This window comes from Musca domestica, unplaced genomic scaffold (genome assembly GCF_030504385.1).
Source record: "Musca domestica strain aabys unplaced genomic scaffold, Musca_domestica.polishedcontigs.V.1.1 6, whole genome shotgun sequence".
Classification (NCBI taxonomy): Eukaryota; Metazoa; Arthropoda; class Insecta; order Diptera; family Muscidae; genus Musca; species Musca domestica.
This window is the reverse complement of record NW_026712363.1, coordinates 1,030,194-1,055,890: the sequence shown is the minus strand read 5'-3', so window position 1 is coordinate 1,055,890 and position 25,697 is coordinate 1,030,194. Positions and strand designations below refer to the sequence as shown.

Sequence of the window (25,697 nt, the reverse complement as noted above, 5' to 3'; positions counted from 1 at the left end):
TCTCTTTCGAGACGAGCTTAATGATCTGAAATTTGCAGTGAAAAGGAAAGCCAGATAGACACTATCACACACTCACCACTATGCGACGCGTTTCGCCGTTGGTTAAGCGGCTCATCAGGCATATTTGGTGTGGATGATGGCTTACAAGGGCCGTTCTCTGGAAAGTAGTATATATTTCGAACATATTGCAAATTAGCATATGCGAATTATACACTAGAAACTCTCCAGGTTCGACTCAAGTTCTATTGGCAGATCTTTTTCACAGCAAAGTTTTTTTGTTTTTGTAGTGATGGATTTTTTGTCCACAACAACTACATTGCTTCCAATGCATACACTTGTTTTAGTGCTGCTTTAGGAAGACGGGTTAATGGCTCATAAAACATATGATCTTCGCCTTAACAAGGCAAAACTCAAAAATTCAGCCGAGCCTGGCTGTGGGATTTGAACCGCGGACCTCGGTGTGCAGCCAACTAGAAGTTGCCGTCTCTACGTTCAGAGCCATTAACCCGTCTTCCTAAAGCAGCACTAAAACAAGTGTATGCATTGGAAGCAATGTAGTTGTTGTGGACAAAAAATCCATCACTACAAAAACAAAAAAACTTTGCTGTGAAAAAGATCTGCCAATAGAACTTGAGTCGAACCTGGAGAGTTTCTAGTGTATAATTCGCATATGCTAATTTGCAATATGTTCGAAATATATACTACTTTCCAGAGAACGGCCCTTGTAAGCCATCATCCACACCAAATATGCCTGATGAGCCGCTTAACCAACGGCGAAACGCGTCGCATAGTGGTGAGTGTGTGATAGTGTCTATCTGGCTTTCCTTTTCACTGCAAATTTCAGATCATTAAGCTCGTCTCGAAAGAGAAAACAAACACATAAATCATAAAACATATGATCTTCGCCTTAACAAGGCAAAACTCAAAAATTCAGCCGAGCCTGGCTGTGGGATTTGAACCGCGGACCTCGGTGTGCAGCCAACTAGAAGTTGCCGTCTCTACGTTCAGAGCCATTAACCCGTCTTCCTAAAGCAGCACTAAAACAAGTGTATGCATTGGAAGCAATGTAGTTGTTGTGGACAAAAAATCCATCACTACAAAAACAAAAAAACTTTGCTGTGAAAAAGATCTGCCAATAGAACTTGAGTCGAACCTGGAGAGTTTCTAGTGTATAATTCGCATATGCTAATTTGCAATATGTTCGAAATATATACTACTTTCCAGAGAACGGCCCTTGTAAGCCATCATCCACACCAAATATGCCTGATGAGCCGCTTAACCAACGGCGAAACGCGTCGCATAGTGGTGAGTGTGTGATAGTGTCTATCTGGCTTTCCTTTTCACTGCAAATTTCAGATTATTAAGCTCGTCTCGAAAGAGAAAACAAACACATAAATCATAAAGCATATGATCTTCGCCTTAACAAGGCAAAACTCAAAAATTCAGCCGAGCCTGGCTGTGGGATTTGAACCGCGGACCTCGGTGTGCAGCCAACTAGAAGTTGCCGTCTCTACGTTCAGAGCCATTAACCCGTCTTCCTAAAGCAGCACTAAAACAAGTGTATGCATTGGAAGCAATGTAGTTGTTGTGGACAAAAAATCCATCACTACAAAAACAAAAAAACTTTGCTGTGAAAAAGATCTGCCAATAGAACTTGAGTCGAACCTGGAGAGTTTCTAGTGTATAATTCGCATATGCTAATTTGCAATATGTTCGAAATATATACTACTTTCCAGAGAACGGCCCTTGTAAGCCATCATCCACACCAAATATGCCTGATGAGCCGCTTAACCAACGGCGAAACGCGTCGCATAGTGGTGAGTGTGTGATAGTGTCTATCTGGCTTTCCTTTTCACTGCAAATTTCAGATCATTAAGCTCGTCTCGAAAGAGAAAACAAACACATAAATCATAAAACATATGATCTTCGCCTTAACAAGGCAAAACTCAAAAATTCAGCCGAGCCTGGCTGTGGGATTTGAACCGCGGACCTCGGTGTGCAGCCAACTAGAAGTTGCCGTCTCTGCGTTCAGAGCCATTAACCCGTCTTCCTAAAGCAGCACTAAAACAAGTGTATGCATTGGAAGCAATGTAGTTGTTGTGGACAAAAAATCCATCAGTACAAAAACAAAAAAACTTTGCTGTGAAAAAGATCTGCCAATAGAACTTGAGTCGAACCTGGAGAGTTTCTAGTGTATAATTCGCATATGCTAATTTGCAATATGTTCGAAATATATACTACTTTCCAGAGAACGGCCCTTGTAAGCCATCATCCACACCAAATATGCCTGATGAGCCGCTTAACCAACGGCGAAACGCGTCGCATAGTGGTGAGTGTGTGATAGTGTCTATCTGGCTTTCCTTTTCACTGCAAATTTCAGATCATTAAGCTCGTCTCGAAAGAGAAAACAAACACATAAATCATAAAACATATGATCTTCGCCTTAACAAGGCAAAACTCAAAAATTATTTCAGTTATTCTGAACTTTTACTACTATAAGTATGTAGACTGAATGATTACCAGTGACCGGTATTTCAATTCAATTAAGACTAAAGTCTTTTTTTGATATTTGCTCATTGACATAATGTTTGTTTCCATCTGTGATGAAGTTATAGATGTTGAAAACAAGTCAAATTGTTTGTGTGTATAGTTGATAACAACAATATTAGACGCAATTTAGAGAAAACTCTGCATTTAGAATATATTTTTTTTAGTAATTGTGTGCAGATGCAGGGATTTTCTGGAGTTTTTTTTTTGTATCTAAGGCTGCAGTAAAATTGAGATGTATGAAGCGATAATAGTTGAAAAAATGAAAAATGCAGTTGCTACAGGTTTTAATAAAATAATAAGGTTAACATTAAAGATGAATTAGAAAAAATAAAAAAGGTTGCCGTTGCTGATTTAACAAATGAGACTTCATGAATTCTGTCTTTGTTATAAGTAAGGTTATGTGTGTTGATATCTGAAAATGTGTTGTAGTAGAGTTTAATATATATTAATAATTTAATTATAGTAGGAAATATATATTTTTTTGTTTCTTTCAGGTGAAAGCTATTGATCATGATTTTGGAAAATATGGATCGATATACTATGATATACCCTGTAATGATATGGCTTCCATATTTAGAATTGACAATATGACGGGTTCAATATATTCCAAAATACCTTTAGACAGAGAACAAAGGCAATTATATGAAATTTTGGTGAAAGCCACTGATGGAGGAGGCAAATTTTCATACTCATTTGTCCGGCTTAAAGTAGATGATGTTAATGACAACGTTCCGTATTTTCAATTAAATGAGTACAAACTGATATTGAAAGATGACATTGCAATAAATACCGTCGTAGCACAAGTAAGTTTATTCATTTTTAAATTTTAGAATAGCACAGGTTGATAAGATATTACAATTCAAACATAAAAATAACAGAAACGTATATATACATACATTACAATTTATATTTAACTGGCTTTATAGGAAATTTCTCATTATTTTTTAGTAAATATATAACAATAATTAACTACATAAAAGTACGCGCTAGACTCCCGAACTCAACAGCCTATTGTCATAATTATTTGTTCTCATCAAGCCTCCAATTCATGGAAGCGAAGTAATGTCCTATGCTGGTAAATACCTTTCCCACAGGTGATAATTATGCGACTCGTGTAGAGGTTCAATGACTGTGGGAAAGTATCGCATATTAAGTTTCCCAATATCTAAAAAATTATGAATAAGTGACGCGTGTACATTGGGAAGGGCAATACAATGGTTTGTGCAGAATTACATGGTTTAACACTCCCCTTCTAAAAATCAGCATCCTGCAGATAAGGTTGGCCAGGAGTGGCTCCATTTATCTACCGGTGCCGGTCTATCCATTAATTATCTTAGTCTCATCCCTTAATCGATTGGGTATCGTTGCAAGTCGATGTTGTGGATTAATTTGAAGTGTCTATCATCCAGACATGATCGTATAGAATTCTTAGAATAGGGGAGTCCGGCATAGAAAAGCCCAACATAATTTTTATTTCTGAATCAAACATATTGAGCCAAAACTATAACAAACATTTGGATTTATATATACAATTATTAGCATAGTTTTTAGTATTTAAATTATTTTTTTAATTATTTTTCTATATAAACTTATATATTTTTATATTTTACTAGCTGGCCCGGTCCGCGTTGTCGGCCCGTAGTTTTAGTCTTTAATATTCGCCACGATATCAACAGCCATACTCTTCACCACATGGTCTGCGGAGATGAGAACACAGCTGAATGTGCAGGTCGTGGGGAATCTAATACCGACCACGAACTACCCCAAGATTCTAGGGGTCACATTCCACAACATGTTCAAGTCGTCCGCGCAAGCCACAGCTATCTGCGACAAAATAAAAGTGTGAACAAGGTCCTCAAGGCGCGAACCGGCAGCACTTGGGGTGTGGACAAAGAAACCTTGTTGAAAGGAAACCTTTGTTCGGAATTTTTCAGTAAGAATTTTCAATATATATATATATATATATATATATATATATATATATATATATATATATATATATATATATATATATATATATATATATATATATATATATATATATATATATCTATATATATAAATGAAAGTTGTGTTAGTTACTACGCTTATAACTTAAGAACCGCTGAACTGATTTTAATGATTCATACAAATTCGGAATTGTCTCTTATCCGAAAAGGATAATATCCAAAAAAAATCGCGTAAAAATGTGATATATTAACATTTTCATTTTGACTTTTGAAATGTACAATAGTAATGTTTTATTTTGCATGATTTTTTTCCATTTTGACTTACTTTTTTCTAATGTACATTTGTAGTGTTTTTTATATTTTATTTTTGAATTCGAATATTAATACCAATTTATTTAATTGACTTGATTTCTTGAGAACTGAAATTGATGGCGGGTTACATGGAAGTGTAGTACCGAATTATGCGGTGGCGAAACGGAATAGAGGATATCGAAATAATTTAATAATTTAGTTAAAAGATAATTACTTTTTCAAAATCGTTAAAAAAATCACGAAAAAAGAGATCTCATTACAACAATTCTCAAAACGGGAAAATATCGAAAAAAATTCCAATGGAATTGAATTTTAAAATAAAAGTACATTCTATTGACAAACTTTGTAAGGATCTTTAAACAGTTGCTGTAAAAAATCAGCGAACAAGTTGAAGATTTTTTCAATTTGTTATTCTTCTTTTGTCATTTTTTTTTTTTTTCAATTTGTAAAATCATATTGAATTCATTGGATTTTTTGTGAACAAAATAAAGAATAATTTTTCACTATATACAATTTTTCACCAAAAAAATGAAATAAGTGCGAAGTACGATGGTAACTGACATCTACCTTTCAACTCCAGGGCCTACATCGTGCTTCATCTGGAAGATGCGCAGACATTGACCGAAAAAGACTAATGGGGCTTATTTCAAAGCGTGACAAGCATGGCATGTGACAGTAATCCGTTCAATGAGAGCTCAAAATGCAAAAATTTTTGGGAGTACAATCAGTAAAATACCAAATATAAAGGGTGCAAAATAGTAGAGCGAACGGGAAAGAAAAGGATTTCTATCCTTTCAAAAATTCTTCCTGAACATTTAAGATACCTTAAATCGCTTTTGCAGGTCATGATATCGATCATAAATAACCATCGTATGGTTTAAGCCATTTTTGGAGTCTTCGCCACTTTCTTCTATTTTTGGCCCTTATTTGGCATCTTTGTTTCTAAGGGGGTAGAGAACCTCTTCGCATAAAATCTTCGGAGTAGGGCCCATATTGGTCTTGACCACTAAAAAATTGTATTTATGCTACCCTGGGGTAAGGAACCATCGTACAGATAATTCCCACATAGAAATTTATTCATGTAAAGTCCCCACATTGGAGTATCCCCAAGTCCACTTTCACATCTAATGTGTGGTCAGAAAAGAAAAAATTGTATTCTATTGAATTTGTAACCCCCAAGAGAATATTGGTTGGGAACGTAGATTTGGGATATACATCTATATGAAATAAATGGTGAAAACATGAACAAATTACAAATATTAGAAAGTAGCACGTTACCGAATATTTGTTGAATCGTCATTGAATTATACTATGATGAAAAATATGGACTTTATGGGGTCTCCAATTTACAATTTAAATGACAAATAAAATTAGTTCCCATATTACGGTAATGGGTGTAAAATAGTAATTATATTTGACGATTCTGAAATCAGTCTGACCTCAATTATGAGGTGGATAAAACTATTTTTACTTATTTAAATCACGTGATTTTTTTTCAGTTTGACATGCTATGTTGTTCTGCTATATTTCCGATTTGGCCTCTATTTGTCATCTTGGATTATAAGGGGTGAAGAAAGTTTTCAATGTAGGTCGATGTTTCGCATTTTACCATATTTCAAAGGATTTGGCTAAAAATGTGTATTTGGGGGTAAAAATCTTACACAAAAATTTCAACATATCTACAAATTTTAGAATTTTCTCCAAGTAATAGTACCCCCTCAAGTCCACCTTTTGGCGGACAAACTGACCGACAAGGTTAGGGGGACTTATAAGGACTCTAATGCACAATCTGAGGTGCTAATGGGTTTAAAAAAGTAATTAACTTTGGCTATTCTTAAATCAATTAGCCCTCAATTATGAGGTGTACAAAGTACAGTAAATTCCAAATTACTGCTCATTTGACTAAAAATAAAAAAACTAATCGACCAGTACGTGAACATTTATAACATTCATATCTTTCAATAATTATGCTTTGACAAATATGCATAATAGACAAAAACTACGGGCCGGCAACGCGGACCGGGCCAGCTAGTATATATATATATATAGATTTTGAGGTGCGAGACTTTTGGGTCAGCAAAGGCTCTAAAACGATAGGTGGTTCAACTCACTTCAAAACAAATCAGGTCTAAACTTCTTTTAGTGTAGGAGATGTAGATGTACTTTTGAAAATACCAGAGGGAGGGATCAACAAGTGCACGAATTGTATACATTATGAACAATGATGTTGGGAGACTGCCTATTCGAATTCTTTTTGGCAGAGGGTGGGTGCGGTTTGGAAGGGTTTCGACTTTTGACCTTCGTAAAAGGTGTAGGGGGCTTTGAACCTCAACTTTCAGCATGATACAATAACAACTTTACGAATTTGTGGCCGGTGGAGAGGGCTTTGAACCCTTTGCTTGTAATAATTACAACTATGTTTCCTGCGACAATGTTTAATAGCATGTCCACGAGGCAGACAATTTATGCCACACTTATCCTTCTTGGGGCTGAATCAAAGCGCATGACTCTGGTTAGGACAAATAGAGCAATTAGTACTCGACATTAGATGTGTAGATCGAGGGTGAGGTATCAGCAAGTTTTTGGTGGTGGAAATAGGTGTCAGTGACACGATATGTCAACGAATTAGTGGAGCAGTAAGACAGTTCAGCGCTTTTTGAATACAACGATTTCTTTGAAGAAAGTTACTTAGTCGAGGAAAGAGTAGAACCAGCATTTGTTGTGGACAATTTCGCATATATATTTTGAATGCATTCTAAACTTTGTATTCTTTCTGTTAGGAAAACACATAGATCTGGCCAAAAAGGCAACAACGACTTATTTTTGATGCTTTGCTCCCACAAAGTTAAAGTCAATTTTGCCAAGCGCTGCAGACAAATAAATACAATATCCCAATTATCCGCAATGACGTTAAATAGTTCTCAATACGGAACAAGTTTCTTTATTTATGTAAGGAATATTAAACAATCTTTTGATGTGACTATACAGTGGTATATCCTTTTCGTCATATTTAGCGGTATATCCTTTTTGTCGACAATGCTTTTCGCGCAAAATGGAAACTATGACTGGTGAGTAGAAATTTTGAAACGATGTCTTTTGCCTTGTTTGTCGTGGTCAAATACCAATGATATGCGAAAAATGAATGATTGTATTTATACTCAACGACATCCAAATTATCAACCTATGCAGTCTCGGATACCGTGATGTAGTTTTTACACTCAGAATAAGTGTACAAAAACTCCAAATACTTAAAATGCTTTTTTACTTTTAGAAACTGTCTGAAGAAAAGTATCAACGTGATTTAACTAAAGCTGTACTAAATAGGAGAACATTTGAGAAAGACTTTACTTGGTGATAAAACCTACGAAGCTTTCTAAAATGGATTCAATATAAACAATTTGTAACAATTACCCCGATATTTCTAAAATATTTAACCAAGCTCTTCAGAAGAATCTGTAATTAGTTGAAGCTGAAGTTGGCAACGATTTTGCAATTTAAGCCAAAGGTAGGGTGTATTCTTCCAAAAATATCCAAACACTTCGTAGACTCACAAATTCTATAAACACGTATTAAATAATTGTCCATACAATTACGATAATAGCCACAAAACGAACAGATTGTGTTGCAGATATGTGCAAAGAATGCCGAGTGTTGGGCGAATTTGTCCAAAATAAAAAACCTACTACCACTTGACAATATTCCAAAAATCGATGTTTAGAAAAACAAAGTTGATTTACACAAAAGCAAGTTTGTTTGTTGAACGAGGACGACCAAATAACCAATCGACAGAGATCTAAGACAAGTGTGTTGTTTTTGTTAATTATAAACAAAAAATTCTCATTTAAGTGCTCGACCTTTGAAACGGGAAGAGGGGATAATAAAGCCAAACTCTTTGGCTGGAGAAAATACTAAAAACATAGAAACAAAACGACTATGTAAGCAAGAAGGTATTGCTATCATTGCGAATTTGATAACGGAGTATGTTGGTTGGGATGGTAGAGACAAATAAAAAACGATAAGTTTATGGAATTTTGTTGCAAGTGTGCTGTTTTGTACATTAGAAGAAAATAATTCTCTTCTGTGAATAACGGTCAAATCGTTAACGTTGACATCAGGCACATGCAAAGGCGAGTCACACAGGTCTATTTCGCTTTTGTTGCCATTAGCGAAGACTTTAGAAGCTTTAGTCCTGCTCAACATTAAATGAAGCTTGCCAATGGGCGATCATCAACATGGATTACGCCCATAACATCATTGCACGCCATAGTAGAGGGCTTAACTAGAACAAGCCGTGTCATTGAATAATGATGCTTGCCGTTGGTTAAGCGGTTCATAAAATTCTAGTACTTTCAAAGAACGACCCATGGTAAAATTAAGAAGGTAAAGGAATTTCGAGACAGCATATCCATCTATGCATTTTCTGTAATTTTCTCTGCATAGAAAACATATGCCTATCTCTGATTCGTGTTTGTACAACGAATTCATACATATTCATTTTGATAATGAGATGTTGTCAAATGGATAATTTTGAAAAAATTGTGAACATATAATTGCTTGACTTTACCTTCTTAATTCTACCATGGTACGACCCTTGTAACCCATCATCCACACTAAATATGCCTGATGAACCACATAACCAACGCGTCGCATTGTGGTGAATGTCTGATAGTGTCTATGTGACATTCTTTTTCACCACAAATTTTAGATTAGAAGCCGTCCCGAAAGAGAAATAAACACAAAAATCATAAACATAAGATTTTCGACTTAGCACGACAAAAATTTATTTGAATTGCTTTGAACTAGTAACTAGAACTAGTAGAACATGATTCGAACTTGGAGGGTTTCTGGTGTTAAATATGCATATGCTTAATCGCAATAAGTTCGAAATAACTACTTCTTTTTGAAGAACGGCACTTATGAGCTGCTTAACCAGTGGCGAAACGCGTCACATAGTGGTGAGTGTGTGATAATGTCTACAATTTTTTTAGATGTACCAAAGGCTTTTTGGAAATTCGCAATATAAGTGTACAAAAATTACTAAAATGTACTACATGTGGTACCATTTCATATCATGTGAACGGTTAGAGCTTGAAAACTTGATATTTGGAATGGGAATCAAGGTTGAGGAGTAGAGTCGATGTTAAAGATAGTTGTGGATGTGTGTACTCATGTATACAATTTCAATTTCAATTTGGAGAAACGGATGGAGCTAGAATCCTGAAATTTAAAATTAACATTACTGGCGTAGTGTAGGATTTTGATATGGATGAAGTTTTCGAAATTTATACTTATATGCCATGCCGCTTAAACTAACATTAGCAAAATCGAACTATGAAATAAATAATACTCTCCGAAGTTTATGTGCTGATTATAATAAATGATACAACACGATTTCTTTGTGTGAACCCTTGCATGTCATAAAAAACTCTATCCTACGTTCTTAGTTCATAAAATAGTTGCCAGACTTAGTGTACAAAATACTTTGTACATACTTTTGAGGCGGTTAAGGCGCTGGGAAAAATATTTGGAAATTACATATTTCCCAGCCGCCATAAAATACCACATGTGAACAATTCAGTGATCTTGTGCGCTGACGCATACGATAATGTGTGAGATAATAAAGGTTATGACCCACACGCACAGATATCGATGCGATCAGTAGATGCACAAGACCACTTGAATGAAATAAGAAGCAGCCCTGCAATGTTCTCCATTCAGTATTAGAATAGATAAGAATAATTGTGTGGCTGCGATTAGGTTAAGCTAGATTAGTTTTTGTAGCACTTAAGAAACATATTTTTTAAATAAAATCAGAATTGAATCAACAGCCAAACCATTCGGTCGTATTCTTTTCTCACCGAAAACTGCATAGAGTTGACAATCAAAGAGGGAGATTGGACTCTATTCTACTTTACACTTAGTTTCTGTGATTTAGTATTTGTATTGTTTAGTTTTACTGTAGTTTAGTTTAGATACTTTAATTCTTTTTAATTGTTAAACCGGCTGATGTTCTAATGTAGCCGGTTTCCCAAGTCTACTAACCCCCTATAATCCGGACTATGGAGTGTACGTGCTCCCTACGTTATGGGGAGGTGCCGTAGAGTTGTTCGTGGTCAGTCGTCTGTAGAAGGTTTATGAGCCAAGAGGAGTTTATAACGTTCCTTTGGCAATAGTAGCAGTAGTTAGATTTTCGTTGAAGTTGCGTAGGGTTTACAATGTTCTCTTGAGTGTAACGATTGTAGTGTTTAGTAGTTAAAGTTGAGTGGGGTTTGTAGGGAACGTCCTTTAACTCTAACATTTGTGAAGTGTGTATGTTCTCTTGTAAGAAAAGAGGGTTTTATAACGTTCCCTTTACTGCTACGACTATTGTTTTACTTCATTAGGGTTGGGAGGGGATTCTAACGTTCCCTCAGCTCTTCTATTTGTGGGGATCGTGTGTGTTCTCTTGTAAGCAAAGAGGGGTTTACAACGTACCCTTTACTTATAGTAGTATTGGTTCACAGTGTTGAAGTGGGGTGGGGTTCCCGACAGATGTTTTATATTATAAAAGAAAATCCCTGTGCACTCCTCTTTCAAATGTCCCCGAAACCAAAGAAACTATTTGTGACTACTCTGGACCCCGCTGAACCTACCCCAGCTTCAAAGTGAGAAAACAAGCAAATAGTGTTTTTTTTTTCATAAATCGATTCAAGCAATTATTTGGAACCCTTGTTAGGCTTATAATAGAAAATGTTTAAGTGGTATGGGATCCCAATTATGCTATCTATTTTGATAAACTTGGATCATTGCAAAAATCATTTCTGCTTTTGCACTGAGAGATTTTCACTGTAATAGTTGCTTTGCTTTACTGCACTATAATGGCAGACAAACATTTATTTGAGCTACATATTATGTTCAATACCATAATGACAGGTAAAATATTAAATGCTGATGTCTTACTTACTTCTATTAGAATTAATATTCCACAGGTTTTAAGAAGGTGTTATCAGTTTTTATACCCTACAACACTATGTGTTTTGGCCATTATAAGTTTAATTGGGACAAAAATTATGTAACATCTCAAAATATTGGTCCTGCACATGGGATATTATATATGGATCTTCCTATCTCGCAAAACTGAGTCAATGTAGCTGTGTGTCCGCCCGTTCGCATGTCCATGTAACATTTGCGGTACAATGCGGTACGCAATATGTACATTGGTGCATATACACAAATACATAACGTATATACATGACGCTAACCAATCTCTTTTCCATTAAATAAAGTGTCCCAGCGCAAATTTAAAAATACAAATATTAAGTACATTATACACAAAATTAAATTAAATGATTTGTTAAACATTAGAAAAGACACAAATTGTGGAAATACAAAAAAAAAAAAAAAAAAAACAAAATTACTCTAAAAACTATACCTAGATAAAATATAAAAACTGCTCATTCCCACACAAAAATAAATAACATTGAATTAAAAACTTCAACTCTAAACTTTGAACTAAAATTGTGCTTATAAAAACTATATTAAAAATAACCGTGATATTAAATATATAGCAAAGTAGGTACAATATATATGTTAAACATGAATGATGTTAGTTACATCACTTATGAAATAAAAAAATCTAGGATAAAATCGAGAAACACTAAATTTTCCTGATTTTGCAGTTGCAGTACAGGTTGCAATTAAAAACCAATCAACACGGAATTTTTCATGAGGTTAAAGTTTAGAACAGGGCAGGAAGACATTTTGATTATATTTAGCGGGTAAAATGGACCACAAGTTTTATGTGAAATTGTAGACTGCAGATATTTAGACCCGTTGGTACATCAATTTAAAGGAGTAAATTTGCAAGTCTAAACATCTCTATTCAGGATACGAATGTCAAGTTGCTGGAAGCCAAGCGTGGCGAATTTGTAAGACATCAACATCTGTCCGCTTTTCATACAATTCATTTCTTTCAAGATCGCAGCTTAACCGTACGGTGAACTGCGCCAACATTTTAGTTCTTCGTGTCTCAAAGGACATTTAGTTCTCTTATATGGTTTCAATGCCCAAATTTGGAATAAGGAATTAGTCCTTTTCAAGCGTTTTCGATATTCCTCTTTTATTGGAGATGATTGTTGAGAACAATGCTCAGGTATTTGATATCCGAAGAGAGTTCAATCGTGACATTGGCAGATTTACTCTTTTTGTGGATAAAGATTAAACAAAAACCTGCGAAACAATATTTTAAAGGTACTTAAACATTTTGAAAATACTTATGGTTCGGTCGCTCTCTGAAGTTGGTAATCTGTTGTCTTTCGACGAGATAGAGCAATAATAACGCGAGAAATAATTCCATGAAAAATCGAGTAGTTATGAAAGTTGAGCTAAAAATAGAAGACACATGTATCGGCGTTTCGAACGTTTACATCCACTGACTAATCCTATTCCAAAATTTGAAAAACTTTTGATTGAACAAAAATTAAAAATATATACAGGATTGGTGTTTTTCTTCCGACATTCATACTCAAGTTGTAATATTCGTTGCAAATCGTGGTATATAGAGTCTTGCCGTAGTGGCCTTCAAAAATGTGTGGAAAGATAAAAACGATTTTAATTAGCGAAGACAACGCTTAACTTTCTGTTGTACAACAGTGTATAACAGACATGCGGGAAATAAAAGAAAGAAGAAAAAAGAAAAATTTTTGTAGATGCGAAATAAAAATGCGATCTTTTTTAGATTTGTAGATTATTTGTTTGTACCCGATGAGGAACATAATTATCTATCTTCTATCTATATATATATAAAAATCAATTGTTGTTCTCAGTAGTGAACGGTTGGACCGATTTGCATAATTTTTTGTACAAACGTTCGTCATAACCCGAGTTAGGTTTTTAAAGAAAAAAAATTGACCACGCCTACTTTTACGCTCATTATTTTGATTTATCTAAAATTTTTATTTTAGCCAGATAATGAAGATATCGATTTGAAAATTATTACACGAGATACTGTTGACGTTACCTCCACCCTAGGGATTTATTTGGGGGGCTGAGGAACTGGCCACGCATAATTCTAATCAATATATATAATAACCAATTGTTGTTCGTTGGTAATTGAATTAGTGGAGAACGGCTGGAACGATTGGTACATTTTTTTAATGTTCGACCTACCACGAGTTAGGTTTTTATGCAAAGAAAAAGTGACCACGCCCAATTTTACGTCCATTTTTCGATTTAACTAAAATCCTATTTTCCAAAATATTTTCATTATATTATCTGCTCCACAGTTAGTATACAACGTAATCTTGACTCTCCCTCCAAGCCTAGGTATCTGTGTGGGTCAGAGGAGCTGCCCACAACCAATTTTTTAGATCTATATGGAAAGATTTTTTAAAAAAGCATACTAAAACTTCAGTTGAGGATAACTGGCCCGATTTAACTCATATTTTCTTTTGGTTATTTGTAATTACACTGATAACGTTTTCAAGAAAGAAAATTTTGAGAAAAGTCTCTAGAAAAATTGCAGAAACCGAGAAATTTTGCATATTTTGTGTACATGCCGTTATATGGTTGCCATAACAAAATGTTCAATTTTGATTAAAAAATACTTCTCGAAACATCAAAACATTTAAGTGTCCATTTTTAGGGTCCATTTTATATAGCTTAAACATACACAAAGGGCCTCAAATATTTTCCTCTATACTCCGCAAAAGTTAAGATAGAGTTTTAAATTTGATGTAGTCCTATGGGTTACATAAAGAATCATTTGTACAAAATATGTTTCAGGTTGGTCTGCATGGTGATGTAGCCCTTTTTAATTCCTTAAATGTTGGTTATTTGAGATTTTAGAAAGAACCAAACATTCTTTCAATTAGTTATAAGTATAGGACCAGGCTTAGGTATTACCCTTATATGAAGGCATCCGCTAATTTCAACTATTTCCTGGGTCTTGGTCACATTCTAGGTGACCTCAATGTGTTGTCACTATTTTGGAGTAGCACCCATATAAAGATTCCTCCTGATTTTACCTATTTCGAGGGTTTTGATTGTATTTTCCAATCGATTTGGATTAAAATGTATGTTAGGATAATATGGGGGTAGAGAACCATATTACATGAGACTATTTTAAACAGTTGATGTATACTGTTTAATAATTGTGCTATATTATTTGGGATTCCAACTCTCAAATTAAAACCTCTGGCTAGAAAATAGGATCAGGTTTTTTGAAACACTATAAATAAATTGTAAATTTTTTTGTACAAACGATCGACATACCCAAGTTAGGTTTTTAAAGAAAAAAATATTGACCACGCCTACTTTCACGCCCACTATTTCGATTTGTCTAAAATTCTTATATTTGCCAAAATAATGAAGAAATTGATTTGAAAATTATTACACCATACTATTGGCTTTCCATACAAAACTAAGTACTTACTTGGGGCTGAGGAACTGACCACGCCTACTTTTTAATCTATATTTATATACAAATCAATTGTTGTTCGTTTGTAATTGAATCAGTTGAGAACGGCTGGACCGTTCTGTTCGTCCTACTCCGAGTTAGGTTTTTATGTAAAGAAGAAGTGACCAGACCTACTTTTGCGCCCATTTCTTCGATTTACACAAAATCTTAACATTTGCCAAAATAATGAAGATATCTGTTTCGCAGTTAGTATATGACGTACTCTTGATTCTACATTTGTTTAGGGTAAAAGGTACTGGCCACACATATTTCTTTAAAACTACATGTATAAAATTTAAACAAGTAAAAAAGCTGAAAGTTCGGCCGGGCCGAATTTCGAATACCCTCTACCATTTGGAATGAATTTGGCAATTTTGAAAAACAATAAAATCCGTTAAAAATTCTGTTAAAATCTTAAAAATACCGAATATTATATTAGGATCTATATGACTACATAGACCTGCATAGGTAACATTTTTCATAAGCCATAACCATATTCAAAAAAATCGGTAATAATATAGCTAAAATCATCAAAATACCGAATATCGGGAGGTACAATTATATGGGGGCTATACGAAGACGTGTTCCTGCACAGACAATCTCCTGTCATAAGCTGTTATGAACATCAAATACCAAATTTTAAAGAATTCCGTTGAATAATGTCGCTAAAATCATCAAAATACCGAATGAGGTACCGAAGACGTGTTCCTGCACAGACAATCTCCTGTCATAAGCTGTTATGAACATCAAATACCAAATTTTAAAGAATTCCGTTGAATAATGTCGCTAAAATCATCAAAATACCGAATGAGGTACCGTTATATGGGGGCTATACGAAGATGTAGTCCTGCACAGAAAATTTGCTGTCTTAGGCTGAGAATCCAATACGAACTTAAAATACCAATGTTGAAACAATGCCGGTGAATAATGTCGCTTAAATCATCAAAATACCGAATATCCGGAGGTACCGTTATGTGGGGGCTATGCGAAGACGTGGACATGCACAGACAATTTTCTGTCTTATTCTGTAGTATCCCTAAGAACTTCAAATACCATATACCAAATCCAATGAATATTGTCGCTAAAATCATAAAAATACCGAATATCGGAAGGTGCCGTTATATGGGGGCCATATGAAAACGTGGACCTACATGATACATTTTTAATACAAAAGTCCTGCAAACATAATATTCATTTGAGAAAAATTATATTAGCCTACTTCATTTCGTTCGGAAGATAGAGTGATTTCCAAAGACGGACGAACATCGCTAAATCGATATAGAATTTTATGCTGATCAAGAATATATATACTTTGTGGGCCTGAAATGTATATTTCGAGGTTTTACAAACGGAATGACAAACTTAATATTCCCTCCATATTATGGTGGAGGGTATAAAAAATTTAAAACTATATTCAAGTGTACATACAAAATTTCCCAATAAACCAACGTTTATATCAAAATTTAGCTTTTTTCAAAGTGATAAGCTTAACTTTACATCTTACATTAGGTTCTTTAAAACATGAATTATACACTAATACTACGGGCCAGCAACGCGGTCCGGGTCAGCTAGTAAGTATAAAAAAATAAAATGATCAGAGAAGAAAATAGCATAGCCCACTGTGCGACAATAAAAAAGTAGTGCACGCATATGAATAGTACTACAGGAAAGGTCGTTCCAAAAGCTTTCTAAAACGCTATTACTTGGCTAAATCAATCGTGGAAAATTGGAGAAAAATTGACTTTTCCGATTTTCAAAAGTTATCATTGAGTCTCATTGTGTGAAAACTAAAAATAGTGCAAGCACATGGAATAGCGCGTTGAAAAGCCCATGAGATACAAGATACAGGCACTCCTAAAAGATTAATCGAACAGATTTTTTTTAAAAATATTATTCTTAAAATCCAGTTTTTTCCATAGGGGAACATAATTGGAAAATGGCCCAATGCGCAGCAATAAAAAATAATGCACTCATACGAATGGTTATTTTTCAGTTGTAAAATCAAAAAAAAAAAAAAAAAATAAAAAATAAAACTCAACGCCCGAGGTGGGATTCGAACCAAGGTTGCTGTGAATAAGAGTGAAAGAGAATGAAATCAAAAATGTCGGAAAAAGCATAAAATTTTAGAATAAATTTAGATTTGTTCGAATATATCACCTTTGGCCCGAATTATGGCCTTCAAACGGCCAACGAACCATAACACGCTGCCCGAATGTCGCTCTGCGGTATTTTGGCCCATTCCCGGCGAAGCGCTTGCTTGAGGTGATCGACACTTTGGTATTTTTTAGTGCCAACCTTGTTTTCCAAAATTCTCCAGACACAATAGACCAACGGATTGGTATCCGGAGATTTTGGTGGCCATTGTGCGCTGGAAATGAAGAGAAGGCGCGTGCTAAGTGCGAAGGTGCTGAGTCCTTTTGGAATGTCCAAGGTCTGCGCCCAAAATATACCACTCCAGAATATTCTAGCGATAATATTCGGCATTTATTCTGATGGTCGATTAATACGAGCGGAGAGCGACCATCGGCTGTAATGGCGGTCCACACCATCACCATAGCCGGCGCTTGAGTTCTGGTGGCACATTTTCAGCTGACCTCTTTGGCAAGTAAACACGCTTATTTTGATTTTTTACAAACTGCTGGACAGCGAATGTTTTCTAATCAGAGAAAATTAAATTTGGCAGTTCACCACTTTCGGCCAAGCGAAGCTACTCTTTAACTTTTTTGAGTCTATTCTTTTCTGCAAGCACATGGAATAGCGCGTTGAAAAGCCCATAAGGGGTACTTACAAGATATTGGCACTCCTAAAAGATTAATCGTACAGATTTTTTTATAAATATTTTTCTTAAAATCCAGTTTTGTCCATAGGGAACATAATTGGAAAATGACCCAATGCGCAGCAATAAAAAATAGTGCACTCATACGAATGATTATTTTTCAATTTTAAAATAAAAAATAAAATAAAACTTAACGCCCGAGGTGGGATTCGAACCAAGGTTGCTGTGAATAAGAGTGAAAGAGAATGAAAGCAAAAATGTCGGAAATAGCATCAAATTTTAGAATAAGTTTAGATTTGTTCGAATATGTCACCTTTGGCCCGAATTATGGCCTTCAAGCGGTCAATGAAACTGTCACACGTTGTCCGAATGTTGCTCTGCAGTATTTTGGCCTATTCCCGGCGAAGCGCTTGCTTGAGGTGATCGACACTTTGGTATTTTTAGTGACAACCTTTCTTTCCAAAATACTCCAGACACAATAGTCCAATGGATTGGATTCCGGATATTGGCTTGGATTCCGTGCTGAGTGCGATGGTGCTGAGTCCTGTTTGAATGTCCAAGGTCTGTGGCAAAATGTTTGCGTGCCCAAGGCATTAATACAGTTCTGGTAGCCAACCGAAGGTGCACGTTTTCAGCTGACCTCTTTGCTAGTAAACACGATAATTTTGTTGGTTTACAAACTGCTGGACAACAAATGTTTTCTCATCGGAAAAAACCAAACTCGGCTTTTGAGTCTATTTTTTCAGTTGTGGTGTAAGTTCTTGCACTTTTTGGAATTGCAATGGCTTTACCCCGATCTCATTTTTCAATATTTGCCGAATGGAACATTGGGATATGTTCAGCTCACGAGCCTTTTTTCGGCCACTGCGTCGCGGATTTCGATAAAGGCGCTTCTTCCGAAAATTTCTGCTGATGTTGCTGTTTTCTTCCCTCCACTTCTTTGACGTCGGGCTACGCTATCAGTATCACGGTAACGAGCGATGGTTCGAGACACAAAAGATTTATTAACATTTAAATGCTGGAGTTCTCTAACGATAGCCAATTGTATTTTAAAGTGTGGCGAAAATCATCAAAATATCGATTATTGGGACGAACCGTGATTCAATGCCATTCTGTGGGCTGTATCGTGATTTCAACAAACAGACAGACATCGTTAAATCGACTTAGAACTATATGCTAATCATGAATATATATACTTTATGGGGTCTATGACAAATATTCAGGGATATTAGACTCTGGTTGAGTTGCGTAGAGCTCCTCTTTCCCGTATTGTATTATATTGTGTATAATAGTATGTAATTATTTATATATCTGTTGAACGGGGCAGTCAGTACCATCAGGTTGGCCGAGCTGTAGTAGAATTGTGTAGATTGGCACCACGGTGCAAGGAAATGCAACTATGTAAATGAATATCAGTTATTAAGTAATTGTAAGATCTACATGTGTATGTATTGGTATTTGATATACAAAATTTATGGAAGAATAAAAGAAGACACCATTCGGTAAAGTGACGCCAAAGAGTTAACAAATGTTACGTTTAAGGGTTCGGAAGAACACAATTCGCTCCACTATTGAGTATAGTCCGCATATTACAGTGCCTTTTCATATTCGGATACCATTCCAAAATTTTCTGAATTGTCAAAATCCGTCAAGCCGTTCTTTTGTTATAAGCGTAGTACCTAACATAACTTTCTTTTATATTGTGAAAATAGTTCTTTATTTTGTTTACAAAATATCGATTAAATTCAATACGATAAGCCAAATTAAAAAAATTGTACATACATTGCAATGTTTAAGATAAATGTACAGTCGTGGGAATTATAAACATATGCATAGACTTGACTAAAATAAAACCGTGGGGCACGTCAATTCTCTACAATATGAATATGTAATTGAAGTGCCCCTCAGTTTTATTTTAGTCAAGTCTATGCATATGTTTATAATTCCCACGACTGTGTCTATTTTGCATTATTTTTTTAAAAAAATTATCTTAAACATTGCAATGTATGTTTAACATAAAACCTTTTAACTTAAATAGTTTTTTACCTATTTATTATTTTCTAGTTTTTATTTCGCTTAATTCATGCAAAGATGATGAAATTTGAATTTTTTTCGATTATTTCCGATTTGAGAATTTTTGCAATGAGATCTCTTTTTTCGTGATTTTTTCGCGATTTTGAAAAAGTAGTATATATATATATATATATATATATATATATATATATATATATATATATATATATATATATATATATATATATATATATATATATATATATATATATATATATATATATATATATATATATATCTATATATATAAATGTAAGTTGTGTTAGTTACTACGCTTATAACTTAAGAACCGCTGGACTGATTTTAACAATTCACACAAATTAGGAGTTGTCTCCTCTCCGAAAAGGATAATATCCAAAAAAATCGCGTAAAAATGTGATATATTAACATTTTCATTTTGACTTTTCAAATGTACAATAGTAATGTTTTATTTTGCATGATTTTTTTCTATTTTGACTGGCTTTTTTCTAATGTACATTTGTAGTGTTTTTTATTTTTTATTTTTGAATTCGAATATTAAAACCAATTTATTTAATTGACTTGATTTCTTGAGAACTGAAATTGATGGCGGGTTACATGGAAGTGTAATAACGAATTATATGGTGGCGAAACGGAATAGATGATATCGAAATAATTTAACGCGGTCACACCAAAAGAAAGATAATTATTAATTAAAAGATAATTACTTTTTCAAATTCGCTAAAAAAATAACGAAAAAGAGATCTCATTGCAAAAATTCTCAAATCGGGAAAAAATCGAAAAGATTTTCAGTGGAATCGAATTTTAAAAAAATAGTAAGGGTCTTTAAACATTTGCTGTAATAAATCAGCGAACAAGTTGAAGATTTTTTCAATTTGCTATTCTTCTTTTGTCATTTTTTTTTAATTTGTATTTGCAAACACATTTAAACAACCAAAAATGACAGAAAAAGCCTAATGGAGCTCATTTCAAAGCGTGGACCTACTTCTTTCATGTGACAATAATCCGTCCAATGAGAGCTCAAAATGCAAAATTCTTTGGAAGTACAATCAGTAAAATACCAAATTTAAAGGGTGCAAAATAATAGAGCGAATGGGACTTTTAGTAAGAAAAGGATTTCTATCCTTCCAGGAATTCTTCCCAAACATTCAAGATACCTTAAATCACTTTTGCAGGTCATGATATCGATCATAACTCACGGATAAGGGTACAACCCGATTTTATATTTATATAACCATCATATGATTTAAGCTATTTTTGGGGTCTTGGCCACTTTTTTCATATTTTGGCCCTTATTTGGCATCTTTGTCTCTAAGGGGTTAGGGAACCATCATACAGATAATTGCCACATAGGAATTTATTTAAGTAAAGTCCCCACATTGGAGTATCCCCAAGTCCACTTTCACATATAATGTGTGGTCAGAAAAGAAAATTTTGTATTCTATTGAATTTGTAACTCTCAAGAGAATATTGGTTGGAAACGTAGATTTGGGAAATACATCTATATGATAATATGGTGGATAAAACTATTTTTACTCATTTAAATCACGCGGAATGTTTTTCAGTTTGACATGCTATGTTGTTCTGTTAAATTTTTGATTTGGTCTCTATTTGTCATATTGGATTATAAGGGCTAGAAAAATGTTTTCAATGTAGGTCGATGTCTCGGAGTAGTGCCCATGTAAAAGTATCTCCTGATTTTACCATATTTCAAAGGATTTGGCTAAAAATGTGTATTTGGGGGGTGAAAACTTACACAAAAATATGAACATATCTACAAATTTTAGAATTTTTTCCATATAATAGTACCCCCTCAAGTCCACTTTTTGGCGGACAAACAGACCGACATGGTTAGGGGGACTTATAAGAACGCCAATGGACAATCTGAGGTGCTAATGGCTTAAAAAAGTAATTAACTTTGGCTATTCTTAATTCATTCAGCGCTCAATTATGAGGTGTACAAAATACAGCAAATTCCAAATTACTGCTCATTTCACTGGAAGATTTTGCTACGATTTTTACCATACTAAAAATTAATTTGATCCCTTACATGGGGATAAGATTGATATATACTTTTTAATAGATTTGTATAGCACATCCACACCTTTGAAGCCCACGGCTTAAATATGGGTACAGGTATTTTAAAACACTTATATCAGTCATATCTGTGAATAATTATGCTTTGACAAATATGCATAATAGACAAAAACTACGGGCCGGCAACGCGGACCGGGCCAGCTAGTATATATATAAACGTACATAAAAATATAACTATAAGAAAAAATGATGTTGCTGTTTTCTTCCCTCCACATCCTTGACCTCGGGCTACGCTAGCAGTATCACGGTAACGAGCGATGGTTCGAGACACAAAAGATTTATTCACATTTAAATGCTGGAGTTCGATAACGAAAGCCAATTGTAGTATGAACTGCAAATACCAATTTTTAAATTTAATTTTAAAGTGTGGCGAAAATCATCAAAATATCGATTATTGGGACGAACCGTGATTCAATACCAACTATGCTAGACACAATACAAATTGTTCTGTGGGCTGTATCGTGATTTCAACAAACGGACCGACATCGTTAAATCGACTTAGAACTATATGCTAATCATGAATATATATACTTTATGGGGTCTATGACAAATATTCAGGGATATTACAAACGGAATGACAAAGTTAATATAACCTCCTTTTCATGGTCGAGTGTATAAAAATATAACAAAAAAAAAATGCATCGAACGGAACATTTCTTCCATAATGCTAACTTTTTAGAGCTGTAAATACAGCTGGAATACTCTTTCCAAAAATTCGGCCGGTATGTCACGTACGGTATATATATATATATATATATATATATATATATATATATATATATATATATATATATATATATATATATATATATATATATATATATATATATATATTACTAGCTGGCCCGGTCCGCGTTGCCGGCCCATAGTTTTAGTCTTTAATAGCATAAACATTTTCAGCCAGAGGTTTTGATTTGAAAGTTTTAAACCTATTAAATCACATGTATTAAAATGTATACATTAACTGTTTTTAATAGCCATCTACCCCCAAATTTTCCTTAACACACATTTTAAGCGAAATCGATTCAAAAATATGATAAAAAAATTTTTCGCGAAGAGGTCTTCTACCCCCTCAGAAGCTAAGATGCCAAATAAGGGGAAATCAGTTGAAAAATGGGACCAAGACACAGGAAATTGCCGAAATCAGCGGAAACTTTTATATAAGGGTTATACCAAAGCATGGTCCTATTCTTATAATTATTTGAAAAAATGTGTTGTTCTTCCTAAAATCTCAAATTACCAACATTTGAGGAATTTGAAAGGGGCTACATCATTTGAGGGACTACATCAATTTATACCGACCTGATATATATTTTGAACAACTGATTCTTCATGAAACCCCTAGGACAAATTTAAAACTCTATCATAACTTTTGCGAAGTATAGAGCAAAATATTTGAGGCCCTTTGTGTTTGGTTAAGCTATATAAAATGGACCCTAAAAACGTTTGACCCGAAACCCCTTTTTGGGATTTTTATCTACCAAGCAAACAATTTTCCAAGTGTAATTTCCCGCAGTGTAATTACTGATGATAGCGCATAGTCACCGTATAACGTTACATGGGAGTTAAGGTTACTTTTAACGTTTCGGAAGAATTTTCCGAGGATATGAATCCTTTTCTTTATAAATTTTCAATTTGCTCCACTATTTTGTATAGTCCGCATATTACAGTGCTCTTTATATTCGGTATTTCACTGATTGCAGTCCCAATGAATTTTGCATTTTAAGTTCTCATTGGATTGATTATTTCCATATCTAGTCAATTTCCATTGAATTTTTTTTTTCGATTTTTCCCGATTTGAGAATTTTTCCCATGAGATCTCTTTTTCGTGTTTTTTTAGCGATTTTGAAAAAGTAATTATCTTTTAACTTTGGTGTGACCGCGTTAAGTTATTTCGATATCATCTGACTGACTTCCATGCAACCCGTCATCAACCAGTTCTCAAGAAATCAAGTCAATTAAATAAATTGGTATTAATATTCGAATTTAAAGATAAAATATAAAAAAACACTACAAATGTACATTAGAAAAAAGTAAGTCGAAATGAAAAAAAAAAAATCATGCAAAATAAAACATTACTATTGTACATTTCAAAAGTCAAAATAAAAATGTTAATATATCACATTTTTACGCGATTTTTTTGAATATTATCCTTTTCGGAAAAGAGACAATTCCGAATTTGTATGAATCATTAAAATCAGTTCAGCGGTTCTTGAGTTATAAGCGTAGTAACTAACACAACTTACATTTATATATATAGATATATATATATATATATATATATATATATATATATATATATATATATATATATATATATATATATATATATATATATATATATATATATATATATATATATATATATATATATATATATATATATATCCCTCCAACCCTATGTATTTATTTGGGGACTGAGGAACTCACCACGCCTACTTTTTAATATGTATATGTATAAACTGTATGTATTGTTGTTCGTTGGCAATTGAAACTGTTGAGAACGGCTGGTAGGATTTGGTTAATACTTTTTTTAAATGTTCGTCCTACCCCGAGTTAGGTTTTTATGCAAAAAAGTGACACCGCCCAATTTTACGCCCATTTGTTCGATTTACATATAATTCTAATATTTGTCAAAATCATGATTATATCTGTTCTATAGTTAGTATACCACCTAATCTTGACTCTCCCTCCAAGCCTGGGTATATGTTTGGGGTATGTAAAAAATTTAAAAAGTATAGTAACACATTAGTTTAGAAAGGCTGGGCCAATTTGACTCAAATTTTCGTTTCGTTATTTGAAAGTGGAAACGATTTCATGAAAGACAATTTTGAGAAATGCCTCTACAAAAATCGCGAAAGTGAAAAAATTGACTGTTCTATTTTTATATGGAATTTTGTGTGGAATCGTTTCAGAATGCCTTCTGGAATTACAAATTTTTTATTGAAAAAAAAAAAAAAAAAAACAGAAAACATCGAGAAATTTTGCATATTTTATGTACATGCCGTTATATGGTTGCCATACCAAAATTCTTAACTTTGATTTAAAAATACTTCTCAAAGCATCAAAACAAAATCTAATGGGGAACCAATAGTAAATAGTTATTGCCGGTATTGATTTCACAATACCGAAAACTTTAAATGTCAAATTACAGTTCATTCGGTGGAAATTGTAACAAAAACGTGCAAAATTACGAATTTTTAGTGGTATTATTATGCCTAATCGAAACGGATATATTCTACCTTTGTAATGCTGATAATTGAGGTTTTAAAATTTTATTAAATACGATGATATAACGGATATATATATATATATATATATATATATATATATATATATATATATATATATATATATATATATATATATATATATATATATATATATATATATATTACTTTTTCAAAATCGCGAAAAAATCACGAAAAAGAGATCTCATTGCAAAAAATCTCAAATGAAAATATTTATTTCTATTTAATCGAGTTATCATTTATATATATATATATATATATATATATATATATAT

At 33.8% G+C, this 25,697-nt stretch overlaps 1 protein-coding gene across 6 annotated transcripts in view; it reads left to right on the top strand.

Moving 5' to 3' along the window:
• The window catches only part of LOC101900172 (fat-like cadherin-related tumor suppressor homolog), a 466,944-nt gene that overhangs the window by 285,557 nt on the left and 155,690 nt on the right, over positions 1–25,697 (top strand). For all 6 annotated transcript variants that reach the window (XM_059129200.1, XM_059129194.1, XM_059129199.1 and 3 more), the window contains one exon: positions 3,045–3,353. In XM_059129200.1, coding sequence (XP_058985183.1) covers positions 3,045–3,353 — 309 coding nt within the window. The remainder of the gene's footprint in view (positions 1–3,044; positions 3,354–25,697) is intronic.